Source organism: Meriones unguiculatus, chromosome X (assembly GCF_030254825.1).
Source record: "Meriones unguiculatus strain TT.TT164.6M chromosome X, Bangor_MerUng_6.1, whole genome shotgun sequence".
Taxonomy (NCBI): Eukaryota; Metazoa; Chordata; class Mammalia; order Rodentia; family Muridae; genus Meriones; species Meriones unguiculatus.
The window spans coordinates 25,499,454-25,522,264 of record NC_083369.1 but is presented as its reverse complement, the minus strand read 5'-3'; the positions used below and the strand labels follow the sequence as shown (position 1 = coordinate 25,522,264).

Here is a 22,811-nt window from a genome sequence, read left to right as displayed (position 1 = left end):
TGGCCATATCCCTTTGACTTCCTCTCTGGGGTTTCTTACAGTATAAGCACCTACTGCTAGTCCAAAAGGTGATTACAAGAGTAAGAGATACAGGTGGAGATTGGAGTAGCTGAGGCTAGAGAGAAAAGGCAAATGACTTGTCAGAGGGAAGTCTGGGATCACAAAGAGGTAAAGTATTGAATAGAGGTAATCCAGTCAAGCTTTTAAGTAAGAATTGGGGAGTGGTACAAGTGCCTGAAGCAGACAGATCATTGTCTGTAGTTTCAGTACACCCCAAGAGGAAAAAAAAATAGCACAGAAACACCGGCCGTGTCTGGACAAAACAATTTATTATAGTGTTGCAGTGAGTCCCACACAGGATTATCAGAGATAGGAGGATATCAGTAACTCTGAACACTGTCTGCTGCTGGAGTTTTCTAGCTCTGTGCCTGTCTGTTCTGTTGCATGCACTCCTCAGTCATGATGTCCTCCCAGCTTGCAGGAGCACCAGAGGAATGCAGTTACCAAACCCCTTCCTGGGCTTCCTCCACATTATTAATTCTAGAGAGGTCATCCCTTCTCTGCTCCTCAGCCTTCCCCTCCACCACCCATGTGGAAGGCTTATTTCCCTTTTAAAATCTGTCTAGACAACAGTGCCCCAGGAGTGTTAGAAGGGAAACAGTTGTGGGTGGAGCAGAGGGAAAGGATTAGAAAAAGAAGCGGAGGATGATGTGGAAGCAATGGACCCCCAAATCAGCAGCTTAAAATCAACAAATAAAACCAACCAGTTTTGCCAAGGGGTAAGGGATCATGAGGACAGCTTAGCAACAGAATGGGTTTTTGGAGGCAAGAAAGACAAAAAGAAAAATGGAAGGGATGAGGAGAAAGACCAATTCCAAGAAGAGCAGCAGGGAGGCAGACAGGGGAACGAGAGCTGTGAAAAGCACCAGATTGTGACATGAAGCTAAACTGTGTTTCAAGTGCACAGTCTTGAAAGCAACACCTTGGGGAAGCTTTTTAATAATCCCATCATAAATTAGAGCAATAGGCAAGGGAGTTGGGGTTGGGAGCTTCCAAGCCTCATAACTGGTAGCCACTGGCAAGCATGGAGAAGGACGGAAAATGGAACTGTGGCTCATAAATGACTCTAGTTCCATGATATTTTTTTTTTTGCCCTTTTCCCTCCTTTTTGTCCTAGGCCTTCCTGAACTCCCTTATATATCCCCCCAAAACCTAGACATCCAACTTGTGTATTGTCATGCCATCTTAAGCCACTCTTTTTTGAGAACTGCTTGGCCTGCAACCCACAGGATGATAGTTCCTGGGAGTCTCACCTGCTCTCTCACCATGAGATGGCTTTGGATGGATCAAGATGAGGGGCAGTTCCACACCAACAGCACTGCAAGTATTTCAAGGTGGAGTTACTGATGTCCTTAAAGGGCCCGATCACCAACCTTCCTTAAGTTTTTCCAGTCCTGTGAGGCCCTCAGATTTTTCTGAGGACTTTTTTGGTCTCCTCCCCATCTTGCCTCAGTGCTCTGACCATAGCTTCTCACCTGGCTGGCAGAACTTGTAGGATGCTGTAAAAAAAATAAAATAAAATAAACTAGTCTCCCCAAAATTCTTCCTATGCTTTCCTATTACCATGCCCTTTGCCTTTGTCTTTTCTCAAAAGATATCCCAGGCTATAATTGCTTATACCCAACTGAGAGATTTTTCTTCCCCAAATTCTATTTGACCATGTTACAGTCTGTTTGAGGGTCTAATTTGTTGTATACAGCTACTCTGCTTGATTTTCAGGAGCCAAAGCAATCTAGCCTCATCTACTTCTCTCATTTCTGCCTTACCTGCCAAACACCTAAAACACAGCCTGTCTTCCTGTTCTGCTTCTCAAAATGTCATGTGGGATTGCAGCTTCTAGCTTCTTCCCATGCCATGTTTTCCAGTCTGAAATGTTCCTTTCATCTACTATCAGTATCCAGCTTTTATACATTCTTAAAGATATAGATCATTCTATCTCCTATAAGAATCCTTTGTCACCTATGTTGGCTTTTAACTTCTATTAGACTCATAATATGAACCACATGCACTAACACTTAACTGTTGGATTACATTTGCATTCCTCTTTGTTCCTCATGGAGGCCATATATTGACTGAAGGCAAAGACTGTCTGAAATTTCTTTGTAGATCTCCTTTGTATTGCATAGGAATGAGCATTTACTAGGTGCTCAGTAGAAACCCGCTGGTTCAAAAACAAGATGCCAAAAGCTGTAAGGCTCTTGAGGTAGTCTTTTGGTTGCTTTAGGGTGCTGATTCTTTCTATTCAAAATAATGCTCTTTGGATAATTTCTAAGGTTATTTCTACGAACAACAACCTGTAGACACTTGAATGATAAGGCATGGGGAGAATTAGGCATTTATGACAAGTGGTTTTGGTGAGCAACACATTTAATGCTAATCTGAAGGCATAGCACCAAATAAATGCCATAGAAGAATTTTATCGACTCCAGTCATATAATTCTCATTTTTCACTCTCTTTTTCCACCATTTCTCATCTTCTAGCCTTTCACTCTATTCGATCTTCTCTAGATAATAACTGTTGTAGAGATTACAGTGTTTAGAACCAAATGGCATATACTAGAATCCTGTCTGCCTCATAATTACGCAACCTTGAACAAATCTCTTGTCTTTGAGCCTTAGAGACTTTATGTGTAGAATGGAATCATATACCTCGCCAGGATTGGGGATGTAAAGCCCTGAGCTCATCCTTTGTGCCTGAGAAACAACAACAACAAACCCAGCCACCTGGCCAGTGTACTTTAATAATACTCTTTCATTGTTGTTATTACTATTATTATTATTTTGGTTTTTCAAGACAAAGTTTCTCTGTGTAGCCCTGGATATCCTGGAACTCTCTCTGTAGGCCTTGAACTCACAAAGATCCACCTGCCTCTGCCTTCCAAGTGCTGGGATTAAAGCATGTGCCATCACTACTCAGCAATATTCTTAGGAGGACAATAATAAGATGCAAGGCCTTCGTGAATTGTTCCTTGTTTCTAATTATTTTATTATCATTGCATTTTTATCTATCTATTTTTGTGCCCCTGTATATATGTGGAGGTGGAGGTGCCATGGTAAACATGTGGAGGGCAGAGGACAACAAGAATTATTTCCTTCCCCATGTGGGTCCTGGGGATTAAACTCGAGCAGTCAGCTTAGCAGCAGATGTCTTTACTTGTTGAGGCATTGCAGCAGCCCTGTTTGTATCATTTTTGTTACAGGGTCTTACTGTATAACCTAGGAAGGCCTCAAACTTGTGATTTTCCTGCTTCTGTGCTGACCAAGTGCTAGGATTACAAGCATTCACCCTCATGACTGCAATGGACTGTGAAATTTTATGCCGCAAAGATTCTCTGTTCTCTGCATTTTTCCTTCTCATTACCGAAGACCTAAGTTTAACATTGGTCCCATGGGCATTAATTTAGCTTGAGGCTGGCTCTGAGGCTTGAGAGCATACTGAACACTGGCTGAGGGACATTTTAAAAGACAAGTAGGCTTGACTGAGGATGAAACCTCAGAGCATGTGGGGTGGGGAGCAGAGGTTGTAAATTACATTTAAACTTACATTGTGCTAGAGGGCAGATTGGTGTTTTCATGCTTGAATTTGCCATCCAGTGCCAGGCCCCACTTCTGGAAGCCAGGAGTGGGGTTACTTCAAAGGTCTGGGAGAAGCTGGAGTTAGCTGCTACTGTCTGTTTTTGAAAGAGAACAAGATAAGAACTTTAGGCTATTCTTCTCAACTAAATGTACTTTTACTCCCAAGAGTATCTCGCACAGTCTCAAAAACCAGTGGACAATCTAAAGAGAGGTGCCATATCTATGAAGAATGGGAAGAATTAGCTGTGATGGGAAATCCCTGTCCTAGCATTGTGATAGTCTTCCTATGAGTCACACCCCCACCTTACTTCTCCAGAGAGTTCCCTCCTTTTTATACTTCCACCCTCACGCTGACAGTCTTCATTTCTAGGTTCTCCCTGCTACTTCTTCTTTTCCAAAACTGCTTCTCTGCCTTCTCACCATCTCACCCCTTGACCTCCACCCCAGCACCAGCTCACATGAACTCCTGAATGAACACAGACTTTGTGTACTTGTCTAGTGAATACAGAACAACATCTGTGGTCTGGACAACTGAAAAAGCCAGGGAAAGTACATGACTAATCAGCCATTTACCCTCATGACCCCAGCTTACTGCTTTTTGATGTGATCTTATACATATGCAGTAAAATGGGATCACAAATTTTGATAGATCTGTTTTGTAAGGAAAACTAAGATAAGGTAAATGTGTAACAAGCACAGTTGGTGGCTTAGAACCTGTGGTTTAAAGGCCAGATGCAGAGCAGTAAGGTCTCCTGCAATCTTGATTCTTTTGATGACCTTGTTGGTCCTGTTGTTGATAGAAACACAGGCAGAAACAGCTTCTCCATGGTAGTGAACCTGAAGCAGGAGGACCCTATGACAAGGTTGGAGAGAGGATGCCCAAACCTAAATCTAAAATTCCCATTCCCTTAAAAACATCTGTTGCCTAGTTCATGTCTCTGCCAATCCAAGTGAAACATTAGTACAAAAATGGGGTATCAGAGGGCTTCTAAGGTAGAATAGGATATGGGGGAGGGGTGTCACCAACCTCCCTGTCCATCCAGGCCTGGAGTTGTACGGGCTGAGACGACAAAAAGAAACTGTGAATGGTCTGTGCCCAGAGATCTGAGCCTGGTTCCAGGGGTAAAAACTGCACTTTGCGTATAACCAGTTGCACAGACTCACTGAGTAGAGGCCAAGAGATAAGCCAGAACATCTGGTTCTATAGAACATAAAGGAGGCAAAAGTGTTCGGTGAGAGAAGCTTTAAGCTCTGTGTTTACTTGGGGCAGGGGTGAGGAAAGGCTTCTCTCACCGAACACTTTTGCCTCCTTTATGTTCTATAGAACAAGGGATTGACAATTGGCCAGTTGCCTAAATCTGTCCTCTTTCTTGTTTGTCTATGGCCTGCAATCTAGGAATGATGAATCTTGTCATAAATTATTGAAATGAATAAAAAATGTACAACACATCGATATTATATAAAATTCAGACTTCGGTGTCCATGAGTTCAGTTTTGTTAGAACACAGCAACATTAGTTTTCATTTCTAGTGTCTGTTTCTGCTCCAGCACTACAACAGCAGAGTTATAGAGCTGTAACCAAGACTTGATAGCCCACAAAATGTAAGTATGCGTTATTTTGGATTTTTACAAGTCTGCCAACCATGTCCTAGAGTGAAGAAGAGAAGCAAAATCTAAGGGACTCAGAACAGGCCATTCAAGTTGGTGGCAGCGGTACTATGGTGACTAGATCTGTTTGTGCCCTAAGAGCAGGGTCCGCAGTGGAGGCTTCAGTCAGGGATTAGGGGAAGACTGAAGAATATGTCTTAGAGATTTTCTCTTCCAGATTTTCGGCACTGATGCTCTTCACTTCAAAGTCAACCCCACAGGGCTGTAAAGAACCAGGAACAAAGACAACGTATTTCCAATTCCATCCTTTCCTCCCTTGTGGGACTACATGAAAATGTCTTCATCCCTTAGCTGTCCTTTTCCCCAAGTTTGTCCATTTGTCTTTCTTCCTACACCTCATTGTAACTACATGCCTATCTATCTGCTATTGTTCGGATCAGAAAGTACCCTAGATGCCTATGAGTTAAATGCTTGGCCCATCTTATGTTTCTTTCTTTTTGAAACAAGGTCTCATTGTGTGACCCTGGCTGACCTGGAAGCCTCTATATTGACCAGGTTGGCTTCAAATTCAACAGAGATCTGCCTTCCCCTGCCTCCTAAGTGCTGGGATTAAAAATGTACACCATCATACTCAGCCTAGTCGATGTTTTTATTGGGAGGTGGTAGAAAATTTGAGAGATGAGACTTCTTAAGAGAAATTGAGAAAGTATGGTTATTGGAGACAAGCACTTCTTGGCATTCTTTTTGCTCCCTGGACACTAAGAGGTGAGCAGACCTCTGCCACATGCTCTCATCATGATGTACCATGTTGCCACAAGCCCAAACCGAGTTGTGTAGACGTAGACTGAACCATGAGAAAAAAAAAAAAAGAAATATAAGAAAAAGCCACCCCCCCCCCCATTCTTTTAAGTTGATGGAGTCATTGGCTGAAAAGTGACTAGTTCATGATCTTCCTTTACCTTTCCTGAATCTTCAGGCCCAGGCTGCAGCATCACTGAACAGGGCAGGTTAGCAACTCTCTAGGAAATCAAAAGGAGCTCAGAAAAATAGGAATACCTCTTTCTATTCTCTTTATCTCTTAATCTTCTCTGGAAATTTTGGCCAAGAGTTGAGGTCAGTACCTGAAGTGTAAAAGGGTAGGCATTGGCCCCAAGCTAGTGCAAAAGCCTTTCCTGTAAGGATATGAGGGGACCCTGGGTGCTGGTGGGTTCAGTAGGAGCCTCTTGCTTGGTCTGTACATAGAGATCTTTATGAAATATCAAACCAGTCACATCCAAGTCATCACTACCATAGCAAAAAGCACATGTCAATCTGATGAACACTGCAGGCAAAGGAGGAAGAAAGAGTAACTTGTCAGAACAGTGGTGAGGGACATGTTAAGTGGGTGATAGGAAGACCCAAAGAGACAATCTAATATAGTCCCAAAAGTACAGTCACAAAGAAAAGAATCCATACATTTAATTGCAGTACAATTTTGAACGTCTCTGTGTTAAAAGTTTCACAAAGAAAAAGGAAAATGCAGAGTTAAAATATTTGAAACACATATAACAGTTTGGCATTTAGAATATAACGAGCTTTGGGAGGCTGAGGCGATAGTCCAGTTGGAAAAGAATTTGCCGTGAAAGCATGACGAGTTGGAATTGATCCCATGTGAAAATGTGGGAAGTGATGGTACAGTCTTTCAATCCCAGTGCTGCTAGGTTGAGACAGATGGATCCCTCGGGCTCACTGGCCACCCAGCCTAGCCTAATCAGTGAACCCCATGACATTGAGAGATACAGGCTCAGAAATACAGTACATAGTGCCTCTTGAGGATTGACCTCTGGCCGATAACTACACATACCTACACACATATGAATGAAATAACTGTTATAAGTAATATATATTAATATATACATATCTATATCTGTATGTGTGTGTTTGTGCAAAGAATGGAGATGGATTCTTAGCAGAAGCACAAGAGGATAGACAATGATCTGTGTAATATCAATAGTGATCAGATACATTCAAGTTAAGGCCACAGTGGGATATCATTTCACCCAGATCAGACTGTCAAAAATATTAGAGCCAGACAGCGCTAACTGTTCATGATGATGTAGATCAGCTGGAGTTCAAATGTATGGCTGGTGGGAGCAACATAAATAACCACTTTGGAAAACTGGTTAATATCCAGTAAACTTGAATCTTTTCTCATCTTCACTTATGAATGGGGTTAAGGCCCTTATTAGAGAAGCTTTATATAGCATCCATCTGTTCTTCCCTGTTTACCTTCTGCCACCTAAGGATACAACATTCCTCCCCTCTAGAGGGCCCAGCAATAAGGAACAATTTTGTATGCAGAGAGCAGCCTTAACAGTGCCTTGAACATGCTAGTTATTTGAACTTATATTTGCAAGGCTACTGAATGGTGAGAAAGTAAATTTCTTTTCCTTATATATTACTGAGTCTTGGGTATTTAGGTATAACAGCATGAATCGACTAAGAAATAGATTAACATAATTAATCTCAAAAAAGAAACAGTGACTAAAACAATCCGAGCACCAGAATTAAATGTGCACTGTTACATTTATATGAAGATTAAAACTGTGTGTGACAAAATCTTTTCATTGCTAGGTAGTATATATATATATATATATATGCCTGAAATATTTAATAGTTTAAAAGAATTAACAAATATTAGTGTCAGGTACCAGCAAGATAGCTCAGTGGGTAACAGTGCTTGTTGCACAAGCTAGATGACTTTATTTCAATCCCCAGAACCCTCAAAATGCTCTAAGTAGTGGCTTGCATCTATAATCCCTGCATTTATAAGGTGAGATAGGAAGCAGAGGCAGAATTGGCCAGAAATTCACAGGTTAGCTAGACAGAGTGGCAGAAACAAGAGCAATCTTGCCTCCATTAGATGAAAAAAAAAAAGAACTGACATTCTAAAGTTGTTCTTTGACCTCCAGCCACAGACAATGGCAGAGCACACATCTGCATTGACACACATAGATTATCCACACGTGTGCACATACAAACACATGATATTTAGCAACAACATTTCAAAAAATATTTAGGGTCAAGACACCTGGACTTTAGTAGGACTTACACAAATCCTTTGGCTTCCCTAGACCTGTTAGTATACCTGTGAAGAATAGGACTGGAGCTGAGGAGATGGCTCAGTGGGTATGAGCGCTTGCTATACAAACATGAGGATTGAGTTAGACTCTTTAGAACCTTCTTAAAAAGCTGGGCATGGCTGCATGTACTTCTAATTCTAGCACTGCGGGGAAGGGACAGACAATCAGATTCCAGATGTTCACTGCCTATCTAAAATGGTGGGCTTAGTTCATCGAGAAATCCTCAGCTCATGAAGTGGAGAGTTCTAGAGGAAGACACCTGGAGGTCTCCTCTGGCCTCAGCATGTGCACAGGCATGCATACCTGCACACTCCCATGCATATACTCCCACCACATACTTATAACACATACATACTCTCACTACACAAATGGCACTTCTGTGACCTTAACTATATTGTTTATACCGTAACAGTCCTTCCGTAAAAAAGAAGTTAAGTAATGGTTCGGGATTCCTTTTCTTCTGTTTATGAATATTTTTATTTTTGACACAGAATGTCATGTAGCCAGGGTTGCCTTAGGCTCCTGAGTATATGCCACTATGCCTGGCAGTGCTGAGCAGCAAACCCAGAACTTGATGCATGCTAGCAAAACGCTCTGTCAACTAAGCTACATCCCCAGTCAGGTTCAGGATTTCAACTCCTTCAGGTCTAGACTCCAAAGCCTAGAATCATTTGGATCAAATTTCACTCAGAGGATGGTTATAAAGGGTTATTGCATAAAAATTTTTCTTTGTCGCCTAACGTGGTGTTTATCTGCAATTGCAGCACCTGGGAGGTGGAGGCAGGAGGATCAGGACTTCATGACTTACCTAAAGTACAAAGTGAGTTTAAGTGGGACCCTGTCTTTAACAAACAAACCAAGAGAATTTTCTTTGGCAACATCTATAGACATGAATGATTGATTGGTTGATTGATGAGGAGGAGGATGATAGAAATCTTGACAAAAAAGAAACAGTTATAGTTGAACTCATACTTTGCAGTTGTTACTTAAGATTAAGGATTGACAGAAAGCCCCTGGAATATACAAGTAGAATGTGGGGTGGGCTAGGCAGGGATACTCTAAAACTAAAGTGACAGGGATAAAATCAAGGGACTGTGAAGAGCAAAGATGTCCTTAAGTCTATCAGGGATCTTAAAACAGAGAACTTGCACAAATAGAAAATAATTAATTACATATATTGCACACAATCCATAACTGCCCCATACACTAAAATAGAAATCAGACTAAAGTAGAAGGGAAATAGCTAGGAAGAATATATGAAAGTGTCGAAGACTTTTTAAAATTTTGGGCAGAGTACTTTTAATTTCAGCACTTAAAAGACAAAAATAGGTGGATCTCTGTGAGTTTTAGGCCAGCCTGGTCTACACATCAAGTTTCACCTGGGGCTCGCTATAGAATAGGGCCTTATCACTAAATAAATAAAATTAAAAATACAAAACATCAAATCTGGCATTGTAACATATATTTGTAATACCAGGGCTTTGGAGGAAGTAGTCTGGGAGTGAGAGTATGTCTCAACAAAATGAAAGTCAATACATTAATCACAAGATTATCTACATTTAAAATTAGGATTGAGGAAAATGAATATATATTTGAAGATATAAAAAAAGCCTAAAAGTAAGGATAACACTAATGTTTTTATAAGTCTGGAGTATTAGCCACCAAATTTAGCTGGCCATACTGGCACATGCTGTTGTTATTACAGCACTTGGGTGACTGAGGCAGAATGATCATGAGTTCGAGGCTAGCATGGATTTCAGGACAGCCTTGGTTCCACAATAAGACCCTTTCTCAAAAAAGAAAAAAAAAAAAAACAGAAGAATTGTTAGAAACTTTTTGGGGAACATTAAACAATAGATAGAACTCTCTGGGAATTTAGCCTAAAGAGATAGATAATTAGATACAAGCAAGGGTGGGGGTGGGGATGCTTTACAGAGCTGTTTATAACAGCAAAATCATGAAAACAAAGGAAATATCCAACAATTTTAGATTGTAAATGCAATTATGGTAAGCTGTAAACATGTATTACATACCTGGAAAAGACAGTACTAAGGAACTTCAAAAGTTGCGGATTTTTATGTATTAATGTAGGCATAAAAGAAAATTCTAAAATGTTTATAGTACAGCATTTAAATAAAAAAAGGATTCATTTGCACAAAACCATGAGTAAATGAAAACAGAAATGTGGTTAAGAGTAATAGGATTATAGTCTCTTCATCTGTGCGGGCCTCGAACTCACAGACCTCCAGCTGCCCCTGCCTCCTAAGAGAATAGCTCTCTTGAAATGCTAGGCTTCCCACTCCCACAGAACCAGTGCTGTTAGACAACACTTTCCTTCCCAGTTTCTTGCTTTTGTTTTTCTCCCCTCTTGGCTGTCACAAGAATGTTGTTTCATAGCAGAGGAAAGAGACCATGCTAAACTGATGAGGTCGAATCGGAGCTTAGGCAGGACTGAGGGACTGTGCTGTTTCTGCTGCCTGGGTTAGACACTCACAGCAACGTTTGCCAGGAACAGTTCATCTGGTTGACATCCTCACCTCAATGACCACTAGACCATTTGCTGTTTCATTTCTTATCTCTTTTATTTGCCCCCTTACCCTTCTTCTGACTGGTGATTATAGGGATCCAGCCTATGGCTTTGGCTTTTTTTTTTTTTGAGACAGGTCTTTCTATGTAGCTCTCGCTGGCCTGGAACTCACTGTGTAGTCCAGACTGGCCTCAAACTCTCAGTATCTCATACATACTAGGTAAGTACCCCACCATTTAGCTTTCTTGTTACTTTTTATCTTGAGACAAGATCTCATTAAATTGCCTAAGTCTGGACTTGAACTTGTTTGTGATCCTCTTGCCTGAGCCCCCTCTTGCCTGAGCCCCCACTTGCCCAGGTATCTGGGATTACAGATCTATATTATTAGGCCTGGTAGCTTGCTTTTATTTTTCTTTTAAAAGTCAACATCTACTCTAAATTTGTCTATTTTTGTCTTAATTATATAAGCACATACATACACATTTAGGAATATTAGAGAGTATAATAAAAAAGAGAATTCAAAGCTCTGCCACAATATCATATTTCAGAGATAACTGCAATGTTATCTGCTGTGATGCGTTCCAAATTGTTTTGTTGCTGTAACTGAACAAAAGGTCGTCTTAGGTGCTTACAACATGTCTCTCATTTTCTCTCTGAAATTAAACTTTTTAATTTTTGTAATCACTGTTCATTTATATGCAGTTGTAAGGAATAATGCAGAGGGAGGGCAGATAGAGCATTGTTCAACAGTAATGTGTTCCAACCCCATGTCCTTTGCCTCACTTTACCACTCAGTGACATAGAACACATTACTTTACAATAACACATCCACCTTTGATGAAGAAGGATATGAGAAAATGAGATGAAAATAAGATGATGTTCTTAAAGTAACAACATATACAACTGGGAGTAAATTTCAGAAATATGTGTGATTTAAATGAATAATAATGTAAAGGTTTACTAAAGATACAGAAAATTCAAATAAAAGAAAAGTATATCTAATTTATGAGTAAATATGTAATTTTTGAAAGATTATATATATAATATATATTTATATATATAAAATCTGGCCTTGAACTTGTACCTTGCTTCCTGCCTCCACCTCCTGGATGCTGGGGGTAGATGTTACCCATCATGGCAAGCAACATGCAATTATTAAAAGTAAATATTTCCTTCCATAGGTTATTCTGGGCATTTTTAGGAGTGCAAGGATGAAGGCTTTTAGATTTTAGAAACAGAATATTTGTTACTTATAAATCAGTTAGCTAATTTGTGCCTATACTTAAAAGTTTCTCTGACATTTGAAATTGGCCAGATTGCTTATCCATGCTGCTTAATCTCGGAGATGAAGGCTCTTTTATTCCTCAGTATGTAAAGGCTATTTCTGGACTAGTAGTCACCAACTGGTTCTGAATCTTTTTTTTCCAGTTGAATTCAATCTTCAGTTCAGGATCACAGTGGGGTTAATCCATAGTGAGAATTAAAAGGGAAAAATACAGTGGAAAATATTTCAGTGCAATCTTGAACTGGAGCTCTGCCGCCGGGAGTGTTGGACCCTGCTGTTACTGCCTGTGGTTATTATTTCTTTGAAATTTTTGTTAAAAAATGTTTAGGCAGTTTCTCTACACACACACATACACACACCAAACAAATAATCAAACAAACAAAAAACAATCAAATGACATATAAGAACTTTCAAAATAGAAGCCTGAGGGATGCTTATGCTACAGAAAAAAAAAAAAAGCAGTATTTTGCTCTATAGAGGTCTTTAAAAATCTTTCAGTGAGTTGTTAACATTTGAAAGTCAAGAAATTTAGATAAATATATGAAATTTTCTGTGTATTGGTTCACTCCGTAGGCAGTCTAAGCCTAAATTGAAATCAGCAGTCAAGCAGAACCACCATGCCAATAATGGGAAAAACCAGAAATTTTATTAAGACATTATTTTAATTTTGACACTTATGTTTGTTATGTATATTTTTTAATTTTTTTCCTGTTGTGTATAGTTTTAAAGAGTATAATTTATATGTTCTTCAGAAATATAGTTATTTTGAATACTATTTGAGGAAAGACTAAAAAAGAATCCTTTGAGGTTTGGTACCTTTAAAGTGCTTACTCTGAGCTCTGCTTTCAATTCTTTTAATAACTGAAGGAATATGGCCATATTAGGCCGAACTTTCCTGTTGTCAGGACCTGGCAAACAAAGCATTCACAGTTTCTGCTGCCTTCCGTTTTTGTTTTTTGGTTTGTTTTTTTTTCTCACCCCTCTGGTCAAGACCACTCATTCAGATTGCCTATCTTACATTCCTGGCATTTCAACTGGGACTCCTGCAGCTTTACAAAAACCAGTAAGAATTTTTACTTACTCATAGACCTTTTAAGTATTCAGGGTCAACAAGGATTACTCCATCTGTAGAGAAAGGGAGGGATGGCACCCTAGTCAGAAAAACCTTGAGTGTGAGTGAAACAAAAAAATTGATTCCTGAAATGATTCTACCTTTCAATTGGCTTCATTGTTCTGCACGGTCATGCCTGGCCTTTCTCGTACTTCCTGGCTCCCACTCCCTTCTCAGGCTCTTTCCCACTTTGGACTCACTAACCAGTGGGCTCCACAGTGTCCACATCATCCATGAAGTCTGTTTCCCCAGGGAAAGGGAAAAATGTTGTGGGACAACTTGTTCTATCAGTGTCACAGTTAGCTTTGAATGAATCGTCCTGAACCCCAGAGCCCAGTCCAGTGAGATCTTGAACAATATACCCACTTTTCCCTTTCGCCGTTTCATTTGCCCAGGTGGGCCAGGCTCTCTTACCTTCCCATTGGAGCTAGTTTTCTTTAACACTCTATGGGGTGAAGAATCAGAAAGAGGAAGGAGGGTTGGCAGAGCAGGAAAGAAGAGAGAAAAGAAAAGACAGGGACATTTGGGAAACATGAAAGATTCTTAGTATTAGAAGAGGTCTCAAGAGCACGAGATAGAGCGAAGACAGAGATAATTGGAGTAGGGCCCAAAGCTATAATGCCTTCTGTCCCAAAGGCAAATACTCAGGTTTGGATAAGGAACAAGTCACAGATACAGAGCATTAGAAAGAATTCTTATGTGGACATGCTGGCCAAGAAATTTATGTTGAATATTTCCTGAGATGAGGGAAGGGAGAAAAAACTCAGTTATTTAACCCCTATTTTCCTTATTGCAATCCATTATCCCACAGAAATGCACCTCGTGTAATCGGAATTTACTTCCTTAGATATCACACCAGCACCCGTTGCTTTCTGTTCTTCTCCCTTCTTAGGGCACCTCTTACACACACAACTAGACAAGGGAAAAACACCCCCTTCCCTATTTTCTACAAATCAGTCTCTTTCTGTTTCTATCTCTGTCTCTCTGTGTGTTGGGGGTGGGATGGGGGTACATGTACACATGCATGCACATTTGCATATGTGTAAAAACCAAAGGGATGTCCAGTGTCTTCCTTGATTGCTCCCCACCTAATTTTTTTAACCCTTTCTATTTATTCTACTTGATTCCACTCCATCCCTTTAAAATGTGTTTCTTGGGCTGCACTGATACTGAGCATAACCCAGCACACAATTTGTTAGCCATATGAATGAATAAATGGATCAATTAAATATCATTTTGTCCCCGTAATAGACTTGACCCTGAATTGGGATGTTTTTGACTTTGAACTGAGAAGGAAGAAAAGAGGAATGGAAGGAGTGGGGGATGATTTAGGAGAAAGGGAGTTGCTGTTCTCACTTTCTTGGTGTTGGTGACAGAGGCCTCTGTGGAGACTAAAAGCCTTTCTTGCCTTTACTCAGCATCTCTCTTATTACTTTCCTCAAAAATTTCCATCATATCCCCACTCATCTCTTTAGCTGCTAGGGACCCATAAAGAGGAGAATGCCTTTCTGGTGCTTTCTTTCAATACATAGTAGGCCTGGACAGAGGGATGAGTTGGGGGTAGTGAGTTCTAGAAGTTATATTAACCTGAAAACCCATCGCTTGCATCACAAAAGATTCTCCTCTCCTCCCCCTAAAGGAGATGCTAAAGGCATGGGAAGTGGGGCTAGAAGCAAGGAGCTTTAGAATATTACCTGAGGAAAGGGACTGAAGCTCACATCAGCCTCCAGCTCTGGTTGCTAAGCTTGCCTCCCAGCCTCTTATATCCTCAGTCCTCTGAATGTGTAGATTGGTGGGAGTCAGAGAACAAGAATAGGGTTGGGGTGGGTGGCATTGAAACACTGCTATAATTAGCTCAGGGGCCAAGAGTTTGGAAAACACATTAGTGAGTACAGATCAGTGGCTGTGGGATCAGCTGGTTGTTACTGAGGAGGTAGGCTGGGGCTAGGGGTTTCTGATGATGTTACTGAATGAAAAAAAAAAAAGAATAATAAGGACATGACTATGAAGGAGAAGGTTTATTGTAGCTAAGAGAGAGAACATAGCCAGAGGTATCTGGAGGGGTCCAGAGTGAACCTGACCCTGAGCCAGGTGGTGTGTGTGTGTGTGTGTGTGTGTGTGTATGTGTGTGTGTTTGTGTGTGTTTGGAGGGGAGGGAGCCAGGAGACCAAGAGGCTGAAAGGACCAAAAAGGTAAAAGGAACCATATAGCCAAAATAGCTAGGTTATATAAGGAAGAACCGTGGAGGGGAGAACAGCCCAGGCCCTGGACTGGAGAGTTCAGGTTAGTGATGGGATATGCTAACCCTACTCTGTAGCAGGTAGGGACTGAGGGATGCTGGGAGAACCTGAAGGTCAAATCTGCTTTGATATGTTAAATAGCCACCTCAGCCATTTGTCCTGGGATTGAGACCTAACAATTACAGGTAGGGGCATTTAAGAAGGAAATTGGTGAGTTTGGACTTGTGAAGCCTTGTACATGAGGGCTGGGATCAAAACCAAGTTGAAATTCTTAAAGGTGAAGCATAGTGAAGTGTAAAAAGAGGAGAGCTCACAGTGTGGACCTTGGTTTGTCTGAGCAACTTGTGCCACATTCCAGCCTCTGTATCTTCCATCTTTTCCAGGCCACAGGAAAGCCAAGAGTACTGGAAAGAGTAACTTTTCTCCAAGTTCCCCCACTTGGGACTTTGGACTCTTAAAACAGACCAGAAACCTTAATTATCTTAGCTCCAGTGCACAGCACTGTAGGTAATGAAGTAGGAATAGAGATCTTTGAATTACTTTCTTATCAGAGAGGAAAGTATCCTTCTCAGAGGAAAGTATCCTTCTCTGCTAGACTGGCAGAACATTATGCTTACAGGGAATAGACAATCGACTTCTGTAAAACCCAGACCTGGAATAACTTCCCCACCTCCCACTGTCCAGTCTTTTTAATCCCTGAAACGAGTTCCACGCTCTAAGCAGCTTTCCTTACCTTGGGTTACCACTCATGGAATTAGAGATATTTCTGTCCCTGAAGCTGCCAGGACCTCCAAAACAGTAGCAACAAAGTTATCTCTATTTCTTGTTTTTCTCACAGGGCCTTGGTCCCACCTTTTTAGGCTTGAAGGAGGTAGAAGCAGAAACTCCACAGTCTAAGGATCCAGGACTCAGATCTTTCTTCTCCTCCTCTCAGGGTGGTCTTTAGTATTTACTTATATCCACAGTCTTTAGCCCCTGATGTGGGCTTTCTAGTCCTCAGTCTAAGAAGGCTGGCTGAGCTAAGTCTTCCTTCACCTCACTTGGGGCCCTGTGTAATGTAGAGAGAGAAGTAGCAAGATTAACATATGGCTGGGTGTGGTGGCACATGGCTCTAATCCCAGTACTTGGGAGGTAGTGGCAGGGGACCTCTGTAAGTTCCAGGGCAGCTAGGGCTACATAGAAAGACTTAGCATATGAAAGAAGCTAATGACAAAGAAAAGGCCTAGAACTCAAAAGCAAAAGTTACATGTATGGGACAGAGCATCCATGTGAAAAAAGTCCCTAAAATACACATGCTGGAAAAGGCATGTTATATTAATGATCTATAAAAAGTCACAACTCTTCTTGGCCAGTGCCAGTGAGCTTCCAGTTCTCTGGTTCACTTCCTTGACTGGAAATGTTCTCTTTCTTAATAAGCAGTCTCTGTTACTACCACTAACCAGATGTCATTGGTCCAACTTTAGGTCAGAAAAAGCTGGAAATCCAGCAAGTGCCCTTCAGATTCCAACATCTTCTGCTGACACCTGGAGAGAATCCCTTGTATTCCCTTGCAATCTGACTGACTCTGCCAGTGCCATTCCTGTGTCACATTTGTGTGAGTATGTACCTCAGGACCTTCTCAGTTCATTTCGCTGAGTCTTTCATGGGTGTTTCCAGGTAACTAGAGAACCTCAGATCCTACTGGGGACTATAGTGAGATGGAAACTAAGCTTTGGCATGTGGGAAACAGCCAGAAACTTGTTAAGGTTGGTGACTATAGGAAAGATTAAAAAAAAAAAAAACAAACACAAACACAAACAAACAAACAAACAAAAAAAACCCCAGACTCAATCTATCTTGGCTTTATTTTCAACAGACTCACACTCTTCCTTTTAGGTGCTCACCCCCTCTTTCAAGTCAGGTTGTAGTCCCCTTAGTAGGAAGAAAAGAGACCTTGTTGTTTAAATCCTTACTTTGATTGAACTGAAATCATTGTCTCTTTCTTTTCTGAGTATTTGTAATTTGGAGCTGTGATGTAATTTTTAGATGGTAAAATGCACAGATTTTTTTTTTTTTGAGACAAAGTCTCATTGTGTAGCTCAGGCTGTCCTGGAACTCACAACTGCCTTAACTTTGACAGTTCTGAGATTACAGGCGTATGCCGCTGTGCCCAGTATGATGCAAACATCTTGAGTATACTTCAGTGAATTCTTACTATGACGGGCTGAATTTTGACCCCTAAAGAGCAGGTCATCATCTTTGAAGCCTATAGACATTGCCTTATACACTAAAAGGGATTTTGCAGATGTGATTAGGGGTCTTAAAATAGAGAGGTTATTCTGGATTATTTGAGTGGGCCCAAATGGAGTCACCAGTCTAATTATGAAAGAGAGGCAAGCTGGCTGTGATGACACACACCTTTAATCCTAGCACATGTGAGGCAGAAGCAGATGGATCTCTGTGAGTTTGAGGCCAGCCTGGTTACAAAGTGAGTACCAGGCCAGTCAGGGCTACCCAGTGAGACCCTGTCTAAAAAAACCACCAAAAACTAGATTTGACTATAGAGACAGGCAATATGAAGATAGCAAGATGCTATCACTGCTGGCTCTGAAGACTAAGGAAGAAGCCAGTGCTGCAAGCTGAAAAAGCAAGGGAACGGATTCTCAATAGACTCAGGTTGCAAAGTGACTCTTGCAGTTTAAGTTAAAGTCCTGCCAACACCTTAATTTTAGCCAATTGATGCTGATTTCAGACTTCTGGCCTCTGGATTTGTAAGAGCACTAACATGTACTGTCTTCAGTCAAGTCTGTGATAATTGGTTACAGCATCTGAAACTCATACTCCTGTATACACCCACATCCCTCCCCCCAAATTCCCTTGTGCCCCTTTCCTATTAGCAGTTTCCCAAAGAGAACTATCACTGTCTTTTCATTTGACCCAGAGTGCCAGCATTTTCCAAGGATAAAGGGGTAAGAGAGAAAAGGAACATATCTCTGATAGACTCTTGCAGCAATACTTTCAGGTCCTTTTCACTCTCACTCTGCCCACCTGAATAATATCCCTACTAGACCATCCAGTTAGGATGTGCTAGCTGCATCTCTGTATGAGGAAGGGGTGGCTTATTCGGTAAGGATTGTACAGACAGGGTTGCTCACCAATTCAATAGCCTTCTCCCCATCTTTGTAGACAGAGTCACTATTTTTAGAGGTATCTACCCTCCTCCGGTGCTCCTCTTAATAAATCAGTTAGAGTTGTTTCATCTCCTTGAAAGCGACTGGGTTAGCTAGGCATGATGAAATTCAGGCCACTGAGATATGAGAGGAAATATGCTGGGGAGATTCTGAAAAAGGTTTCCTGAATGATAAAAATAAATACACAGGAAGAGAAGCCTTCCTCTCTTCTCACTGAATAGTGCCAAGTTTGGATGCAATGCCCAGACTTCCATAGTCCCCTTGTGACCCTGAGCATTTCTAACAACATGCTGAGGGTTGCAGATCAGAAAGATGGTAAGAATCTAGATTTGTGTGACATTACTGAACTGCTGAATCCGCTCCTGGATTATATGAAAGCTAATATACATTTTTTTTTAAAAGTTAGCTGAAAATTTCTGTTATTCTAACTGAAAGAAAATCAACAGATTTTAAAATATCTTTTTAGCATGTATTAATTATACACAATAATAGATTTCATTACATTTCCAGACATGAACATAATGTATTTTGACCATGTTCACCTTCAATTCCTCTTTCTTGTCCTCTTCCTCCTCTTTTCAACTAGTCCCCTTTATATTTTCATGTCTGTTTTCTATGACCCAGTGAAATTAGGGTTGTTAACAGGAGCATGAGTTAGACTTTGTTTACAGGAGCAAGGGCATTTTACCAGCAGCAACACTGCCATGAACCATTAGCTACACATAAATCCTTAGGGGGAAGGTGGGGCCTCATGAGCTCCTCTCCCTTTGATAATGGGGGGTGTACATGAGCCCAGTTCTGTGCAGATCTTGGACAGGTAATTATAGCCCCAGTGAGTCCAGGATTATAACAGCCATGCCAGGCTTGGAACTCAGTGTTCCATACTGCTCCCCCACCTTTCTCTGGCTCTTACATTCTTTCCAAATCAACAGATTTGAGTGGGATGTGAACAAGGGCATTGGCTCAGTGGGGAGGATGGAAAGGTGATAGATGGATCAGCCACTGGGAACTACCTACATGATCACATTTAAAAAGATAAGAGAGGCATACTAAGCTGGGTGTGGTGTGACATGCCTGCAATGCTAGCCCATCAGAGGCTGGGGTAGGAGGACTGCCGAATTCAAGACCAGCATGGGCTCCATAATGAGTTATAGGCCAAGCTGGGATGAAGGGTAAGAGCCTGTTTTAGAAATCCTACTCCCCAATTTTCTTAAAGGCCCACTAGAGAGAAAACACATAAGCAAAGCTAACTTTATGTTTAACTGTATGGAGCCAGTCACCTCTGTTTGATTTCATTACTAAATTTGGATTATCCAGGGTTCCAACTACTGTTTTTCTCCATCAAGGTTTAACTTTCAGGTGACCTCATTTTTTTTACTACTTAAGGAAAACGCTCAAAATATAGCCTCCAAAATATACCTACTAACAATGATGTGGATGACACCAGTCAGATACTACGCTAGTTCTTATGTGATTGTCTGATTTTCTCCTCTTAACACTCCAGATACTAGTCTCCTGATGGCATAAGTGAGGAAATGGAGATCCAGGGAAGCTTATTCACAGTCACGCAGCTGATAGGTTATGAAGCTGGAATTCAACCTTAGAACTATCTGCCTTTATATTTTTCAACTATATTGTTACCTTCCATTCATTTTCTTCCTTCCTTTTTTTCCTTCCTTGCTTTTTTCCTTCTTTCTTCCCTCCCTCCTTTCTTTCTTCTCTTCTTCTCTCCCTTCCTCCCCCATCCTAATTTAAAGATTAGAAAACACATCTTTCCCCCATTTTCTACTCTCGTCCCCAAGTAAACAACAGACATTTTAGAGAAATTACCACCCATATATTTATGAATATTACATGTGAGGGACCAGGAAGGAGAGGACTGGGGAAAAATGGAGCAGTAGAATGGAATGGTTATCACCAGTAATGGTATGGAAACATTTCTTTATGTATTAAGATAAGTACTGATTGACAGCAAATATCATGTGAAATTAATTTACCACAAACCACTTATACAGGAGTAGGCTATAGCTGTAGAAACCATTCGACTTGAAAAATCACAACTTTCATTCATTCCTTCACTCATTAAGCATTCATTGAATACTCATATGTGCAGGTACTTAAGATACCTGATTTCTTAATTCTGGACTGGAAGGCAATTTTGGACAACCACCTACCTCATTTGGAAAGCTGTTTTCTAGACCATAACTTTACAGAAAGGCTGTGAGGACAGGAGCCTTGGATCTAGCTTAGGGGTCAGAAGACCAGAAGGAGATGAGTAAAAACAAATGAGTATAATTATAGGAAATATATGATGTGCGCCATAATTTCTATGAAAACAAAATGCTTTGAAAGCACGAGAGAAGTATTTTTATATATTTATTTTTAATTATGTGTGTGTGCACCACACATGCACCTGAGTGTAGGTGCCCACAGAGGCCAGAAAAAAAATTGTCATATCCTTTGGAGCTGGAATTACAGGTGGGTGCTAGGACTCAAACTCATGTCCTCTGTAAGAGCAACAGGTGCTCTTAAGTACTGAGCTTTCTCTCCAGCTCTGAGAAAGAAACTTGAGAATTTGAGAGGGGGAGGTGAGCTAGTGAGCAAGAGAGAGCCAGAGATAGAGACAGAGACAGAGAGACACAGCAGAGAGAACTATGCTGGAATCTCTTTGTTGCTGGAATTGCTGATAACATCTTCCAGGTGTGGTGGTACATAATTGTAACAACAGCACTACGGAGGCAGAGCAGCACATCATGAGTTTAAAGCAAACCCTTGCAAGATCTTGTCTCCAAACCAAAAGAAATTATTGAGAAAAAAAACTAAATGACAGTTAAAATTACGAGGTTAATTTTCTGAGGAGAGCCGGACAGGGGAAAGTGAGAAAGAGGCAATGGAGGAAGGGAAGAAGAGAAAAAAGAAGGGCAGTGGAAGGGAGGGGAGCCTGCTTTGGGAAAGGACCACATTTGGTAGAGAAGGATGAGAAAAAGGAGTGGGGGGGCACAGAAAGTCAGAAGTAAATAGCGGAATAGCAGAAGCCACGTGACGCAAGCCACAGAGACCAAAGTGAAGAAGCAATTCAGAGATGGGAAGGAGTCTGCTCTGTGATGATTTGTCTCCTCAGGGAGGGCGGTGGAAACTGGGGCTTCCGCTAGGAATGTTGGGGGAGGTCTTTTCCTAAAGTAGCCACTGGGCGGCAGTGGCGGCAGAAGCTGCTACTGCAGCTGTGTCCAGGAACAAGCAGAAACCTGCTTGTACTAAAGTCAGGGGAACCCCTCCAGTTAAACCAGTTTGAAGCAGTAAAGCAGGAAGCTGGCTCATGCCAGATCTTTTTTAATGTGGCACTTCTCCATGACTTGAGCCTACACCAGTTCTCGAGACACACTTCGCCTCCCCTGAAGAGGCCAGATTTATCCTTGGGAACAGAATAATGCGAAGGAAAACATTACCGATTTGCAGCATTTTATGACTTACAAAGTGTTTGTACACCTACTGATCAATCATATTCTGATGCCTATATTTTGATATTACTGTCCCATTTCACTGGTGAGGAATTGTCACGAATAGGTGCCTGGGGTTATAAAGTTAATAAGCAGAACAAGAATTTGAACTCAAGCTTACCTGGCTCCAAACACTTGGGCATTTTTAAAAGATTTTTTTATTTAGTATTTATACAGTATACAGTATTCTGCCTGCATGTGTGCCTGGTGCCAGAAAGAGGGCACCATATCTCATTATAGATGGCTGGAGTCATCATGTGGTTGCCGGGAATTGAAGTCAGGATCTTTGGAAGAGCAGCAAGTGCTCTTAACCTCTGAGCCCAGCCCCCACACTTAGGCTTTTTATACCACATCCCAGAAGTCGGTAGCCCAGGACTCAGGTTATTCCTGATTCAACTCTGAAACAGGGTTGGATCTCCAGGTGCCCTATCCCCAAGCCAGGGTTGTAGACCTTCCAAGAGATCTACATCCTGGATTCTAGAGTCTGCTTTGTGGGCCTACCTTGTCCTCTCCCTTCCACAATGCAGTTAGGTCACATTCTCAGGACCTGAGGATCAGGTTCTGAGTCTTCATTGCTTTCCAGCTCCACTTAAAGATTCTGCTCCAGCCTGCTCA

General features: G+C 41.2%; 1 protein-coding gene across 1 annotated transcript; it reads right to left on the bottom strand.

Annotated features, from left to right (window-relative positions):
* Nucleotides 1-416: 416 nt before the first annotated feature.
* Arr3 (arrestin 3) lies at nt 417-16,279 on the bottom strand. Its single transcript, XM_021661645.1, is given in 16 exon segments — nt 417-467; nt 1,059-1,075; nt 1,314-1,378; nt 3,605-3,674; nt 3,677-3,731; nt 4,091-4,170; nt 4,392-4,473; nt 4,664-4,795; nt 5,429-5,506; nt 6,204-6,263; nt 6,366-6,565; nt 8,742-8,750; nt 13,268-13,303; nt 13,494-13,555; nt 13,705-13,734; nt 16,263-16,279. Coding segments are annotated over 16 exon segments (1,044 nt in total).
* Between the last annotated feature and the right edge of the window lie 6,532 nt (nt 16,280-22,811).